At 39.2% G+C, this 15,897-nt stretch overlaps 1 protein-coding gene across 1 annotated transcript; it reads left to right on the top strand.

The window, feature by feature from the left end:
* Nucleotides 1-3,951: 3,951 nt before the first annotated feature.
* LOC127136778 (uncharacterized) lies at nucleotides 3,952-10,928 on the top strand. The gene is made up of 2 exons (XM_051063299.1): nucleotides 3,952-4,670; nucleotides 9,944-10,928. Exons 1-2 carry the CDS (start codon nucleotides 3,952-3,954, stop codon nucleotides 10,926-10,928), a joined length of 1,704 nt encoding a protein of 567 aa, XP_050919256.1.
* Nucleotides 10,929-15,897: the final 4,969 nt, after the last annotated feature.

The following is a 15,897-nucleotide window of genomic DNA, read 5'->3' as shown; positions in this document are numbered from 1 at the left end:
GGTTCCTTTCTTTGATAAGTATCAAATCCCCAGCGGAAGCCGCTATTGGTGGATAGTCTCGTTTCTTTGATCCATCCCCTGCAGAGTGCAAATTCCAGGTTCTTTTGGTATTCAATCCCTATTTACCTTGAAGGTCTGACAGCCGTTGCTCTCATCCGTTCAGGTTCTCAGTTGATTGAATAGGGGCAGCTGTAGCACCTCAAATTTGCACCCCCCATTCATGCATTCATTTCATTTTTTTAGGTCATTAACATCACATATTGCATTGCATCATATCAACTGGCATTGGCATCAAGAGAATTCATCTGTGCAAAGAAGGCAAGGTTCTCCTTGAGTTGAAGGCCACATGAGTATTCTAGAGAGCTTACATGATCCAAGGGTTCATTTTGAAGCAACTTGACCAAGTATTAGTTTCCCAAAGTCCACGGTGCATTCTCAAGTCATCTGGGGCCCATAAAAGTCAACTAAAAGTCAACTGAGGGTTAGGAGGTGGAGAAATGGTTTGAGGCATTTCATTCATGTCCAAAAGATGTTTATTCATCATGTCAAACATCTACCTTGAAGATTTTGAACCCAGATCAAAAATTTCCCAAAATGGAAAATGACCTATAATTTCAAGTTTCCAAAAATGGCAAGTTTTTGGACCATTTTCAACTTGACTTTCCAACATCAAAGAAGCTTCAAATGAAATTTTGTCTAACATTAAAGTTGAAGATATTTCTCTCCCATTTCCAAAAAGTCCAAGATCATGAGCATCTAATGAACGGTTGAGGAGTTATGGCCAAATGATTGCAAAGTGTGCATGGAACTTCCAAGAGCCATAACTTTTGATCCAAAGCTCCAATTTGAGTGCCTCTTTTTGAATTATGCTCCTTATGACTCATATTTTCCAAATCCAACATTGCATTGCATGAAATTTAATCATATAATCATTTGCCCATGCATGTTCATTTTGGAGGGAAAATGCCAAATTCAAATTTGGTGCATCATACATGTTTAATTCCAATTCCAACATGTGCATGAGATGATTTTAAGTGATTTTGAGCATGCACATGGTACTGTTCACGTTCATATTGCCATGCATAGGGTGAATTTTCCAATTGTGCATAACACCTCATTTTTCATTAAAATTTCATTAGCCAAGCCTAAGTATCATTAGCAAAGTAATTAGCATGCGGTATAAAGCCTTAATCATAACAGAAATTTCATTCTAACACATTCTAGATCCAGATCACATTTTTCCCTCCAATTTCCAAATTCAAAAATTCTCCACATAACATAGCAATTTTCTTGCATATTCTGGATTATGGAGTGTAATTGATAAAGATTCAAGCCTTGATTTGAAGAATTCGAGCAGAAATCCAGCTGTGCAAGCTCAAGAACATGAAGATGGAAACTGCCATTTGAGCTAGATCCAAGCATTTCCAAGCTTCAATTCATACATCAAACTTCAAGTCATCATCTCAGGATTGGATCTGGACACTTGCAAGGCCTTGAATGTACAGTTTCCATTGACTGCTCTTCAAGAGGTTCAAGCTATTAGCTCTAGTGGTTGATGCACTCTTATGACTTGAGATGCAAATTTGCTTTGTCCACTAACCTTGGTTGTGTTGTAGAATCCTTGGTGATGGACTCACTTGAGTTGTTGACTTGCCTTGTGTGCATATTGGTTGTAACATTGTTGTTGACTATTTGGTTTGTCTGGATGTGGATATTGACTTGTTTGACTTTCTTACAGGTACTTTAGTTGCTTTATCTCATTGCTTGAGTTGTGCTTTGCTTGTGGTTGGCATACCACCTAGGTAATCATCCTCTAACTCCATGTAGTTTTGAAGCCCTGTCGTTTCTTTTGGCAGGCATTTGGCTGAAGTCCTCCTTAAGAGGCAATGGCTGTGTTTGTTTACTTTTGTGCCATGTACTTCAAGTCCTCCTAAGTGAAGAGGCAATTGGCAGATAGAAGGGATTAGCAATCAATCCCCTGCTAATCATTTGAGTCGTTCATTAAGCTCGCACTACGTGTTATGGCTCTTGAACCTAACTCAAGATCCTTGTATATAGAGTCAGTCAAGTGGAGTAGGGTCCCACATTTTGGATCCCCGTGTTTTCATTGATTGTAGCTCACCCAGGCCCGGGTTAAGAGCTATGAGGTGTTACCCTCATTACCTTTCATCTGCTCACCCTGACGGTCAATGTCAGTGGTTAAGAGCCCTCAGATACCTTCCAGTTGGCTTGTTTGTCGAGGTTGATATGACCCCTTGGCTAAAGCCCGGCTTGTTTGTCGAGGTTGATATGACCCCTTCACTAAAGCCTTACCCTTGATGTTTGAGCCCCTTGTTGGTGTGTTTATTTCATGTTGTATGTGTTTATGTGGTGTGATTGTATCCCCATAGGATTGCTAGACTTCGCATAGTCTCTCGTTTGCATGTCAATTAAGGTAGCACGGTTCCTTCGTCTAGGACTTCCTTTCTTGCGTGAGCTTTCCTAAAACACAAACAAAATTTATCCCCTCTTAAGGACACGTTAACTCCTTCTACTACAGGTGAGTAAGTCTCCCAAGGTTGAGCATCCGGTAGATTGCGTAGTGACGTTGTTCACCTAAAAAACACAAAACAAATAAAAATAGTTTAGCCAAACTACGGTAACTCTGATTCTCATGTCTAGATGAGATACGTAGGCACGAGATGCGATGTCTTGTCGAGTTTGACCAACGACTAACTTTGATCCTTTTCTCTCGCCCTCGTTGCGATCGAGACCTTCCTTTTCTCTTGCCCTAGTTGCAATCGAGACCCTTCTTCTTTTCGTTTGCGTTTGTCTGGAGTCCGATGTAAGTCCAGCGATTGGCATTCGGTTTCCCGTTTGTTTGTTGTTTGTTAGGAGTCTGATGTAAGTCCAACGATTGGCATTCGGTTTCCTGTTTGCGTTCCTTTGTTTGGAGTCTGATGTAAGTCCAGCGATTGACATTCGGTTTCCTGTTTGTGTTTCTTTGTTCGGAGTCGGATGTAAGCCCAACGATTGGCATTCCATTTCCTGTCGTGTGTTTGCTTTGATGTCTCAACGTCCTTTCAGCGTTTTGTTTCGGCGTGCGTTAGCCGAGCTACGAGTGCTCTGATTCTTACTCTGGTTAGAGAAGATACGTATGCATAGGATGCGATGTTCTAGCGAGCATGTTCCCCATTTCCCCGAACTACGTCGACTCTGATGTTTGTTTCTGACAAACTACGTAGGCCCAGGATGCGACATCCTACCGAGTCCGCTTTCTCCGTCTTCTTTCATCCTGTGTTTTATTCCAGTGCCTGCAGTTTTTGAGCAGTTTCTTAGCAACCTTTTTCTATTCTTTCTGAGCGTGGATCCCGTCGAATACGACGGACGTGAGGGGGTGCTAATACCTTCCCCTTGCGTAACCGACTCCCGATCCTTACAATCTCTAGTCGTGAGACCATTTCCTTTCCAGGTTTACTTCGAGCGTTTCCTTTCCCTCCTTTGGGATAAATAACGCACGGTGGCGACTCTGTGTCTTTTCCCGCCGGTTGTTTTTCGCGTATGCGACACAAACTTATTGACATTAGACATCACTTCATAAGAGATCTGGTAGAAGACAAAGTGATTACCTTTGAACATGTGGCAACTGCACTACAACTTGCTGACATATTTACAAAGGATTTGGATGCTACTCAGTTTGAAAATTTAAGGGGCAAAGTTGGAATATGTCTTTCTGAGGAATTATAGCAACTAATGATGTTAGGTATTTACTGTTTAATATTTCAAATTATTAAATAATTGAGAGTATGCTCTGCTTGGTCAACAAATAATAGCTATTACTCTTGCAACAAGCGTTACCTCTTCCATCGTTTCAACTTTCAGTCACGCAAGCATTCTCTCAAAGAAACTTTTCATTTCGCCTCTAAGATACTCAGCATGTCTCAACAATCTAACTCATCTTCCTCCAAGAACATGTCTGATTCCTCTAGCTCTGAACCAAGCAACCCTAACAGAGAAGATCCTATTGCTGACTCTACGAATATCTCACATGCAAGAAGACCTAAAGAAACTGTATCAGGCTTCTCCTCAGCCATCGCTCTTGAGGAACAAACCAGAGAAGGTTCCAGGTATGTTCACAATGCCATTGCCACTATGGTGACTGGAGTACTGTCTGGTAATCATAAGGCCCTTGGGGTTTCCATTCCCTTAAACACTATTGAACCCGATATTGTTGCTTATCAAGAAAATATTGAGTCTTTAGGAAAGAACATCTCTGATGATGTGGAGCAAACTGATGCTCATAAGGAGTCAAGTGTTGACAAACCCTTAGATAATGTGGCTGGTGAGGAAGTGCATGTCACTCATGATGTCAGTAACAACCCTAACTGTGAGGCTGAAACAGTAGACCTGGAGGAATTTTCTGATAATGAGTTGTTATCCTCAGTCCTCCCTAGCATAGCCAAAAGGGTTAGGACTAGGAGAGAAAAGAAAACAGTGGCTAAAAGGTCCCCCAGAAAGAAGATTGATGTTCCAACCTCTTCCAAGACAAAGGTGGCAGTCGAGGGCTCCCTCAAGAGGAAAGTTCATGGTCCAACCAAATCTTGGAGCAAAGGGGTGCCCAAGAAAAAGAAGACCAAGTCTGTTGTTGTTGAATCTGACTCAGATGTTCCATGTGATGTCCCTGACACTCTGTAAAAGAAGAATCCAACCACTAGCAAGCTTGCAGCTAGTGTCCATGAGGTACTGTCGCATTACGCGAAAAACCGGCGGGAAAAGAAGAAACAACAGAGCCGCCACCGTGCGTTATTTATCCCAAAAGAGGGAAAGGAAACGCTCAGAGTAAACCTAGGAAAGAACATGGTCTCGCGACCAAAGAGGATGGGTTCGGGAGTCGGTTATGCGAAGGGAAGGTATTAGCACCCCTACGCATCCGTCGTACTCGACGGGATCCACGCACAGAAGGAAGGAAAAATGGTTGCTAAACGCTGCTCAAACACACACACACTGGCTGAAAGAGACAAAAGAAACTGACTGAAATTGACTCGGCAGGATGTCGCATCCTGGGCCTACTTAGTCTATCAGGCATAGACATCAGAGTCGAAGTAGTTCGGACTGGGGAAACGACACATGCTCGCTAGGATATCGCATCCTATGCATACGTATCTTCTCGGACGAGAGAAGAATCAGAGCATTCGTAGCTCGGCTGACACGCACACAAACAAACACAAGCAAAGGCAAACGTGGAGCCCGAATGCCAATCACTGGACTTACATCAGCATCCGAACCAAAACACACCCACACTGGAACCCAAATGCCACTCGATGGACTTACATCGGCTTCCAAGCACACAACAACACAACAAGTTAATAGGGAGTCGGGGACTCGAGCCTATAAATGTCAAGCACACACTCAAACAAACAGACAACAAATTGCTAAGGAGTCAGGCACTCGAGCCTAGCAACTGTCTAACAACACACACAAAAAAGAAAAAGGGCGCCCGAAGAGATCAGCTCAATCTCCTGCCTACATACTTCATCTGGTGTGAAGATCAGGGCGATGTAGTTCCCCTACGCAGGGAAAAAGATCTAGCCTAACCAGATAACAGAGGGAGACACAACACTAGGGAGACTACGACTCGAGCCTAGATGTTGTCATGCAAAGTCGTCCCTAAGTTAAGGTTTCTAGCTAACTTGCACAGGAAGCAAGCCTATCCTAATCATGACTTGCACAGGAAGCAAGCCACACCTAACCTAACTTGCACAGGAAGCTAGGAGGGTCTCGATTGCAACTAGGGCAAGAGAAAGGGGAGGTCTCAATCGCAACGAGGGCGAGAGAAAAGAATTAGTGTTAGTTGTTAGTCAAACTCGACAAGACATCGCATCTCGTGCCTACGTATCTCATTTGAACATGAGAATCAGAGTTGCCGTAGTTCGGCTACGGAGGGAAAAAGGACTCGATTGCAACTAGGGCAAGAGAAAGGGAAAGGCTCGATCGCAACGAGGGCGAGAGAAAGGAAAAGGCTCGATCGCAACGAGGGCGAGAGAAAGGATCGCAATGAGGGCGAAAGCAAACAAGGATTAGTCTAAACTAAACCTAACTTGCACAGGAAGCAAGTCAAACAAACATACAAGCACAGATAGCACACACTATATACACACAAGGGGCTCACACAAGGGTTAGGTTTTAGTCGAGGGGTCATATCAACCTCAACAAACAAACCTCTGGAATGGGGTGAATGTTGCTCTTAACCTTGCCATTGAGGGGCTAAGGTGAAGCAGATGAAAGGAGATGAGGGGTGTGCCTCATTGCTTCTATCCCTGGCCAGGGAGAGCATTTGACAAGAATGTGTGGGTTCAGAAAGTGGGAACCCTTCTACACATTTGATACTGACTCAACTGTGCAATTGCACAAGATCTTGGGTTTTTATCTGTAATGCATCAACACAGTGGTGTGAGCAAAACAGAAGACACACTGAATAGCAGGGGATAGGTTGCTTATCCCTTGGTTCTGCCAATTGCCTCTTCACTTAGGAGGTCTTTGACTCTGTACAAGGACAAATTAAACATACACAAGCATTGCCTCTTAAGGAGGACTTCAGACAGTTGCCTGGCCAAGTAACAGGCCAGGTCTTCCAGACTACATGAAGAACAAGAGATTATACCTCAAGCAAGTTGCTAAATAGCAAAGCAAAGCAAGTTCAAAGAACTTAAGCAACTAAGGGTACCTGAAATAGTCAAACCAATCAGTATACAGTTCAACAGTCAAATCAAAAGGAATGGAATCCACAGTCAACACAGAGAGACCAATGTGCAAAGCACAATACTCAAACTATATGAGTCATACCACCTACAAAACAAAGGTTAGCACATGATATGTAATCAAACTCAATCAAATTTGTATGATCTTTGAGGCATTGTTGCTTAACCTGAAACAAGAACTCAATCATAAGCCCAAAAGACCACTAGGACAAGCCTAGGGTCAAAAACAAATGAGAAAGTCAAAACAGCAAATGAAAGTCAACCAAAGTCAAGTTCAAACATTTAAGAATCAAGCAAAATTGGGTTCATGTTCATATCATGCATCATTATCATTTCATAAACAAAAGAAGGCAAAGCATTGCAAACAGAAGCTCAAAGAAGTCAACAGAATGACTTGCATCAAAAGTCAACTCAAACATTTTCAAAAATCATCAAATAATTCAAGGTCAATCCTAACACCTAGCATGGTAAGCATGTCAAATTTCATTGAATTTGGACAAGTGGAAGGCAGTCAATGAAAATCATAAAGTCAAAGCAAATTCAAGCATGCACAAAGAAGTCAAACAAACATGGGTCAACTTCAAAAAATCATAACTAAATTAAAACAGATGAGAAATGAATGGGATCAACACCAATGCAAAGCTCAAGATGTCTAGTATGCACATGTAAAGTTTCATGATCATACAATAAGGTATGAGAATTTCCCAAAGCAAATGGCAAGGTATGTCACATAAAGTCAACATTTGACTAGGCAGGGAGGAAAAATCTCAAACAAATGGAAAATAGCACAATTAATTCGAAGAAAAATCACAAGTCAACTAGACATATAAGAGAGGGATCATGCAAAATTTGGGGTCAATTGGAGGCCAGGAAGCATGTCAACAAAAATCAGCAAATGACACATTCATGGTGTGACACAAGTTGTTACACCTTACTTCCAAAATTCAAAGCTCTCAATCTACATATGATAAAATCATGATATTTACATCAAAATAAGCATGGATGAGTGTAGAATAACCACAAAAATTTTCAGATCAAATGGATGCAACATGATTATTTCACAAAAGGATTGGCAAAAGGTATCAAATAAGCATACATGACAAGAACCCCTATGACATAAAAAATCCAGCCACACAAAAAATAATTAAAAAACATGATAAAATAATAGACATTCAACAGGACATGATGCAAAAAAATTCATGATTTTTGGATGTGAAATGAGTGAATTAGGAATTTTGTAAGATGATGAATGAATTGAGACAAAATGAACAAAATAAGATGGAATGGCAAGTCAACCATGTTGACTGAGTGGCACGGTTGTAATTATATGCATCATTTAAGCAAACGCAGCGTTTAGGCCAATGAAACCAAATGTTTTGATTGGTCAGTATGGAATGGCACAGTAAACAGACCTCATGCACACGCGAACCTGGGATTTCTGGAAAACGTATTAGGGTTTCAACACAACAGTGAACTTCATCATCCTCATGCAATCGAATTTTTCAACATGCCCAGAAACAAAAATCAAGCACACCATTCGAACAAGTGAAGCAAGTACAAGCATAATCCAAGCATGGTTTTCAGTGAATCAACATCATCAAAGCAAATCGATTAGAAACAAGTTGGAGCACAAAAATGTAAATCCAGATTTCTCACAGCATAGTTAACCATTTCAAGTGGGACAAGTTGCAATGGATTCAGCATTAAAAAACCTATCTAAAGCACCTCATAATTTGGTAAATGGAGAAGGTCGAGCACTTACTTGATTTTGAAGAAAAGTGCGGAGCAGTGGTTTTTTGAATGCTTCAAGCTCAAACAGAAGTTCACAATGCTTTGGATTGAAGGAATCTTGAAGGAACTTAGCTCAATGGTGCTTGGAATCTTTCAGATCTCGATTTGCCATTGTTATGCCTTGGAGAAAACAGAACATGAAATGATCCTCCAGCTGGGATTTGATGGTTCAAAAGACTCTCAAATGATGGCTAGGTGAAGAAGGAAGCAAGATTGGCTCGAGTGTTTTGGGAATTTTGCTCAGAAATTCCAAATCGTGAAAATGGTGATTTGAGGAGATGAGAGAATTCTGTGTGTTTGCAGCTGCTTCTAGGGTTGAGAATGACAGAAAAATCACTTTATATTTGCTGTTTATCCTTGCTTAATGAAGTGGTAAACTTGTTTAACTCAAATCAACTGAAAATGCCATATTGCTAATTTTGCACCAAGGGCAAATGGAGGTATGGTTCTGGTCGAGTTGGGCCTTAAACATGTTGCAAATAACATCTAAAACAAGTCCCAAATGGCCAAATGTGATGAAAATACTTAATTCAAAAAGTCAACCTTTGGTCCACACTTGAATTTAAATGAGACAAGTCAAAAAATGCCATTTTGATTGGCAAGGTTTTGGTGTATGAAATTTATAGTTTTGGAAAGAGGAGATGAAATGTGGTTTGTAGGAAAAAACCCCACCAAAATTGGCCAAATGGTTTGAGAGATATGGCCTTTTGAAGTTCAAGATTTTGTGAAAATGATTTGATCATATCTTGACAACCATGCATGGTAATTGAGAGTTCTTGGACTTTTTGGAAATGGGAGAACAATATCTTCAACTTTCATGTTGGGCAAAAATTCATTTGAATCTTGTATCATGATGTAAGTTTGGGATCAAGAAGTTTCCATTTTTGGCAGTTAAAATTACAGGTCCAGTTTCTATTTTTAGAAATTTCCTGATTGGCTTCAAATTCTTCAATGATGTTGATTGCCATGATATATGAGGCCTATTGGGACATGAATAATCTCTCTCAAACCAAATCCATCCACCAAAACCATAAAATCAACCACAGTTGACCAAGTTTGACTTTTCTAGGGTTTCTGACTGACTGTGTATGAACTGATGACCTCTGAACATCCAACCCTTGACTTAAACATTTCAAATGGACCTCCAAGTCATGTGAACATGTTGGACCAACCCTAGGGCCTTGGCTCCTTGAGAAACACCCTTGCTTGCTTGGTTGACTGATCTCCTGATCAGTTTGACCTAATTTCTTGACTTGCTTGCACTTGAGGCAACTAGGACAATGCAATGCTATGCAGTGGACCATGATATGCTATGACCTAATATGAAAATGTATGTACAATGATAGGTGCAAATTTGAGGTGCTACAGGTACCAATTGACAACATATCTTTTCATTTTGCTTCAAGTGTAAACAGGTGGAAATATGTTTATCAGAAGAGGTTGGCTTTGGAAAGGGAATTAGCTCAGAATGTCCTAGAATGTAAGGATATTATGTACCTTATTCAAGAGGCTGGTTTAATGAAGACTGTGACTCAGTTCTCAAAGTGCTATGAGATGTTGGTAAAGGAATTTATTGTCAATTTGTCTGAAGAATGTGCTGATGGGAAGTCTAAGGAATTTAGGAAAGTGTATGTGCGAGGCAAGTGTGTAAACTTCTCTCCTTCAGTGATCAACAAGTATTTGGGAAGGCCTGATGTAGCTCAACCTGAGCTTAAGGTGACTGACAACAAAATATGTCAAGTCATCACTGCTAATCAAGTCAGGAAATGGCCTCTCAAAGGAAAGTTGGTGGCCAGCAAACTGAGTGTCAAGTATGCAATGCTGCACAAGATTGGAGCTGCTAATTGGGTGCCCATCAATCATAAATCTACAGTTGCTGTAATACTTGGAAAGTTTATATATGTTGTTGGAACCAAAGCCAATTTTGACTATGGATCCTATATTTTTGATCAAACCTTGAAGCATGCAGGAAGCTTCAGTGTGAAGGGACCTATAGCCTTTCCCTCTCTCATCTGTGGTATTGTGTTGAATCAGTTTCCAAACATCTTGACAGAGAATGATTCTATGAAGAAAAGAGACAGCCCCATGTCCTTCAATCATAAGCTGTTCCTAGGTACCCATGTCCCTGACATTGTCATGACAACAGGTGAGACATCACGTGTATGCAATCCACCAGGTAAAGCTGCTGTCATTGCAATGCTAAAAGAAACTTGTAGGGAGTTAGAGGCAAGGAAGCTGAACTTGGAAAAATTGATTAGCACTTTGGAGATGACTGAAGGTGATGTGCTTGGTGAAGCTACTGCTGCAGAAGGAGCTGAAAGACAAGGTGAAGAGGGAGAAGCAGATGTCAGTCCTGATGATGGCACAGATGATGATGCTGACTCTGAGTCAGATGACTAGAACATTGCCTTTTAATTTGCTTGTAATTTTATTTTTGTTGGTCTGTAATATTAAGTGTTGCTTTGGCAACATTTTTGACAAAAAGGGGGAGTAACACATGTACCCCAGGACAACATATTTCATTGAAGTTGAAGGTCCTCTAAACAAGAGGTTATGTTGATGTCTGCTATCTACTTGTGCTGCTGCTGTTTGAAGTTTAACTTCTATGTGTGCTGAGTGTGTTGTTGTTTGCTATCTACTTGTGTTGCTGCTGTTTGAAGTTTAACTTCTATGTGTGATGAGTGTATTAGCTAATTTGATTCCCTGCTCGGATGTCTGCTTTCTGCTGTTGTGATGCCAAGTTGTTTTAGCCAAAAATTTGCCAAAGGGGGAGTTAACACATGTACCCCAGGACAACAGATTTCATTGAAGTTGAAGGTCCTCTAAACAAGAGGTTATGTTGCTGTTTGCTATCTACTACTGTGCTGCTGCTGTTTGAAGTTTAACTTCTATGTGTGCTGAGTGTGTTGTTGTTTGTTATCTACTTGTGTTGCTGCTGTTTGAAGTTTAACTTCTATGTGTGATGAGTGTACTAGCTAATTTGATTCCCTGCTTGGATGATTGCTTTCTGCTGCTGTGAACTCTGTTGTGATGCCAAGTTGTTTTAGCCAAAAATTTGTCAAAGGGGGAGTTTGTAGATGTTTTTAATTTGGCTACATTTTGTGTTAAAACACTTACTGTACTCTGATGTCTTGACTGATGTCATGACATGCTTGAGTAGTATGCTGCAGGATTAGCTAATACAAGATTTACTGAATGTCAAACTGAATGTTATGACATTCATCCCTGACAGCAGATACTGAATTATAGGCCAGATAGTTTTTTCTGGTATAGTTCAGTATTTATTTCAGGCTGTTGGTTCAGGAAACTAATAGCTGAGCTAGAATTAAGAGACCTAGCATATAGCCTATGTTCTGAATGTTAAACAGAATGTTATGACATTCATTCCTGACAGCATATGCTAAAGTGTAGGCTAGTTAGTTTTTCTGTTTCAGTATTTATCTCAGACTGTTTTTCAGGAATCTAACAGCTGTGCTAAAATCCAGGAAACTAACAAATGTGCTAAAGTTAAGAGACCTAACATATAGCCTATTTGTTAGCACCCTAATGTGTGGAAATTAGGTTAACTTGCTTAACCTTAATTTTAGGAAATTCAAGTACAAGGCCCAAGTGCTGCATTATAAAAGGATGGCAATCCTACTTTCAGCAAGTTAGGGGTTTTGAAGCGTGAAGAATTTAATAGATCATCATATATCACTGTTGTACGTTTGACACATAGCTCTTTATATGAAGCAACAAGTTCATCAAATGTAAGTTTATCTCCACTTGAGTCATCATCAGAGGCACAGACACTAGTTAGTGCAGTGACATGTTTAGCATATTCTCCTTCAGATTCACTCTCAGAGTCTCCCTCAGACCAGGTGACAGATAGTCCATTCTTTTGCATCTTGAGGAAGGTAGGACATTAAGCTCTAATGTGTCCAAAACCTTCACATCCATGACACTGGATTCCCTTGCCTTGGTTGAACTTTTCTTCAGATTTTGATCTTCTACTGATGTCAGATGAAGAGTTCTTGACATTTGGTTTACCTTTTTGATCAACCTTCTTTATGAACTTGTTGAATTGTCTTCCAAGCATGGTTATAGCTTCTGATATGCTTTCATCACCTCCAATATTTCCTTCTTCTGAATCCTCTTCAGTATTTGATACAAAAGCTATGCTCTTGTTTTTCTTTTCAACATTCTCACACAAGCCCATTTCAAAAGTTTGGAGAGAACCAATAAGCTCATCAACCTTCATATTGCAGATATCATGAGCCTCTTCTATAGCAGTAACCTTCATGGAAAATCTCTTGGGCAATGATCTGAGAATCTTTCTTACAAGTTTTTCTTCATACAATTTCTCTCCTAAGCCTCCAGAAGTGTTGGCAATTTCAAGAATATTCATGTGGAAGTCATGAATAGTCTCATCCTCTTTCATCCTCAGATTTTCGAACTTAGTAGTCAGCATCTGGAGTTTAGAAATCCTTACCTTGGAGGTCCCTTCATGAGTTGTTTTGAGAGTATCCCAAACTTCTTTAGCCAGTTCACAGTGATACACCAGTCTGAATATGTTCTTATTTATCCCATTGAACAGTGCATTCAAAGCCTTAGAGTTTCCAAGGGCTAATGTCTCTTGCTCTTTGTCCCACTCTTCTTCAGGAATTTGCATAATGATTCCATCTTTACCTGTCTTCGTTGGATGTTCCCAACCTTTGTTGACAGCTCTCCAGACCTTGCTATCCAGCGACCTCAAGAAGGCTATCATACGAGGTTTCCAGTCGTCATAGTTAGAACCATCCAGCATGGGTGGTCTATTTGAGAATCCTGCATCCCTGTCCATGGTACTAGAAAGTAATATCCCTAGATCTCACCCAGAAATTAACAGGCAGGGTGCCTGCTCTGATGCCAATTAAAATTCTAGTAACAGACTATCGATGTCACACTGGATGTTATGACATCCAATTCTGCGCAGACAGGAATGATGCAGAAGGTAAATATAAAGGGCAGTAAATAACACAGAGAATTGTTTACCCAATTCGGTGACAAACACAACTATGTCTGGGGGCTACCAAGCCAGGGAGGAAATCCACTATAAGAGGTATTAATTCAGGATTTAAACCAACTGTTTAATCCTATCACTTAAGACCTACCCAATGCAATTTCAATCTAAACTAAGACCTGAGTTCCTACTCACTCCACCTTAATCACCGCAATGATTACAACCTTTAATAATTTTAAAGTAGTGGTGAAGTTATACTTCAAACAACTCTTGATTGTGCTTAAAAGCTTTAATCAAGAAACACAACACTCACGCTTAAAAGCTTAGAGTGACACACCAATTACAACTCAATAAACACCCTAGTCTGGTGCAATCATCTAGGTGATAATTGCTTGGATCACACGTAAAATCTAATACAAGACACAAATAAAAGTACAGCAGTGATATATGATGATCTATTAAATTCTTCACGCTTCAAAACCCCTGACTTGCTGAAAGTAGGATTGTCATCCTTTTATAATGCAGCACTTGGGCCTTGTACTTGAATTTCCTAAAATTAAGGTTAAGCAAGTTAACCTAATTTCCACACATTAGGGTGCTAACAAATAGGCTATATGTTAGGTCTCTTAACTTTAGCACATTTGTTAGTTTCCTGGATTTTAGCACAGCTGTTAGATTCCTAAAAAACAGCCTGAGATAAATACTGAAACAGAAAAACTAACTAGCCTACACTTTAGCATATGCTGTCAGGAATGAATGTCATAACATTCTGTTTGACATCCAGAACATAGGCTATATGCTAGGTCTCTTAATTCTAGCTCAGCTGTTAGTTTCCTGAACCAACAGCCTGAAATTAATACTGAACTACACCAGAAAAAACTAACTGGCCTATAATTCAGTATTTGATGTCAGAGATGAATGTCATAACATTCAGTTTGACATTCAATAAATCCTGTATTAGCTAATCCTGCAGCATACTACTCAAGCATGTCATGACATCAGTCAAGACATCAGAGTACAGTAAGTGTTTTAACATAAAATGCAGCCAATCAAAAACATCTACATATTATGGCATATCAATGGTCAGGATGACATTGCATAACATCTTTTCGCATGCCCTTTTCCAATCAAATGTCATTGATTGGTCAAACCAGTATTATTTTGATTTTGTAAAGTCATTATTTGACGAAATCACTAATAATGCATTGCAAATCATGCCCTTATCACTTGTCATATTTTGAAAGTAGTAGTATTGTTTTCACATGGAGTAATAAATGCATTGCAAAATTTTATCGGTTAAATCAATATCAGTTCAACATGTTTTTTTAAGTGTGTGTGTGTAGGAGTACACATTTTTCCAAGAGTGGATATACAGAACAATCAAAATTATTATGTCTGAACCAATGGGAGTAGGTTAACTTCCTGTTGTAGATGCAAGACAGAGAAAATTCCAAGTGGCATTTTGCGTGGGGGTAAATGTAAAAATAATTTTTTATTATTATTTGAAGTTTTATTCATTTAAACTTTAAGTTATTTATTCTAATATTAGAGGTTTTGGAATAGATTTTTTTATAATAATTGTACAATAAAAATTTGAGACAGTATGCTACGATTCTCATTAAAATTTGAAAGTAACATTCATTTAAACTTCTTTATCGGTAATGGAATTGATTTTGGATTTTGTATATACAATAAAAATTTGGGATCCTATTCAAATCAACTGGCACATTATTATTTTAGTCACAATTCATTTTAATAGGGTCTCACAAATTAAAGTGGAATTCAAGTATAATAATGTTTGTTTTGTTCAACTGTTGTGACTAATGTATTTTACTTCAATAACTCAAATATGGGTTGCACAGTTGGGGATACTCTGTTATTTTTATTTAGCAGAAATAGAAGGTTTTGCTTATTGAGATAGTATTTTTCTTACTTCTTACTTGTACTACCTCTGGTCCTTAACATAAGAAAAAAATTAGTTTTTAGATTTATTGAAAAATTAATGTCTCTGGACTACATATAGCTTAGATACATTAATTCCTCAATGAATCTAAAAAATAAACTTTTTCTAATATTAAGGACCAAAACTTCGTTACAGGTTGGTTTGTTGTATTAGGCTGAAAAGTATTGATATGGGTAATGATGCTTTAAAAAATTATTGTTCAACTTTGGAACATGTAATTATTGATAAGTCAGGGTAAAGAATGTTGTGTATTTGCTTGCTTATTAAGTATTATTATGTAGTTTTAACTTATTCTTTCAGCGACATATTTTCCCAAACAAATGATGATGATTATAGGTTATGTTTGGCCAAGACGGTGGTCAAATGAAGTCTTTGTGGCGACAACTAGTAGAAGAAAGAACACAAGTGTTTTTTTTTGTTTTCAT

Source organism: Lathyrus oleraceus, chromosome 4, assembly GCF_024323335.1.
Source record: "Lathyrus oleraceus cultivar Zhongwan6 chromosome 4, CAAS_Psat_ZW6_1.0, whole genome shotgun sequence".
NCBI lineage: Eukaryota > Viridiplantae > Streptophyta > Magnoliopsida > Fabales > Fabaceae > Lathyrus > Lathyrus oleraceus.
The sequence above is the reverse complement of the archived record's forward strand: the minus strand, read 5'-3'. Positions and strand labels throughout refer to the sequence as shown.

Excerpts from the sequence above, each read along its gene's own strand:
- LOC127136778 (XM_051063299.1), top strand. The coding sequence starts at position 3,952 with ATGTCTGATTCCTCTAGCTCTGAACCAAGCAACCCTAACAGAGAAGAT. Across the intron at positions 4,671-9,943 it reads TGTGATGTCCCTGACACTCT|GTGGAAATATGTTTATCAGA; the intron begins GTAAAAGAAGAA and ends AAGTGTAAACAG.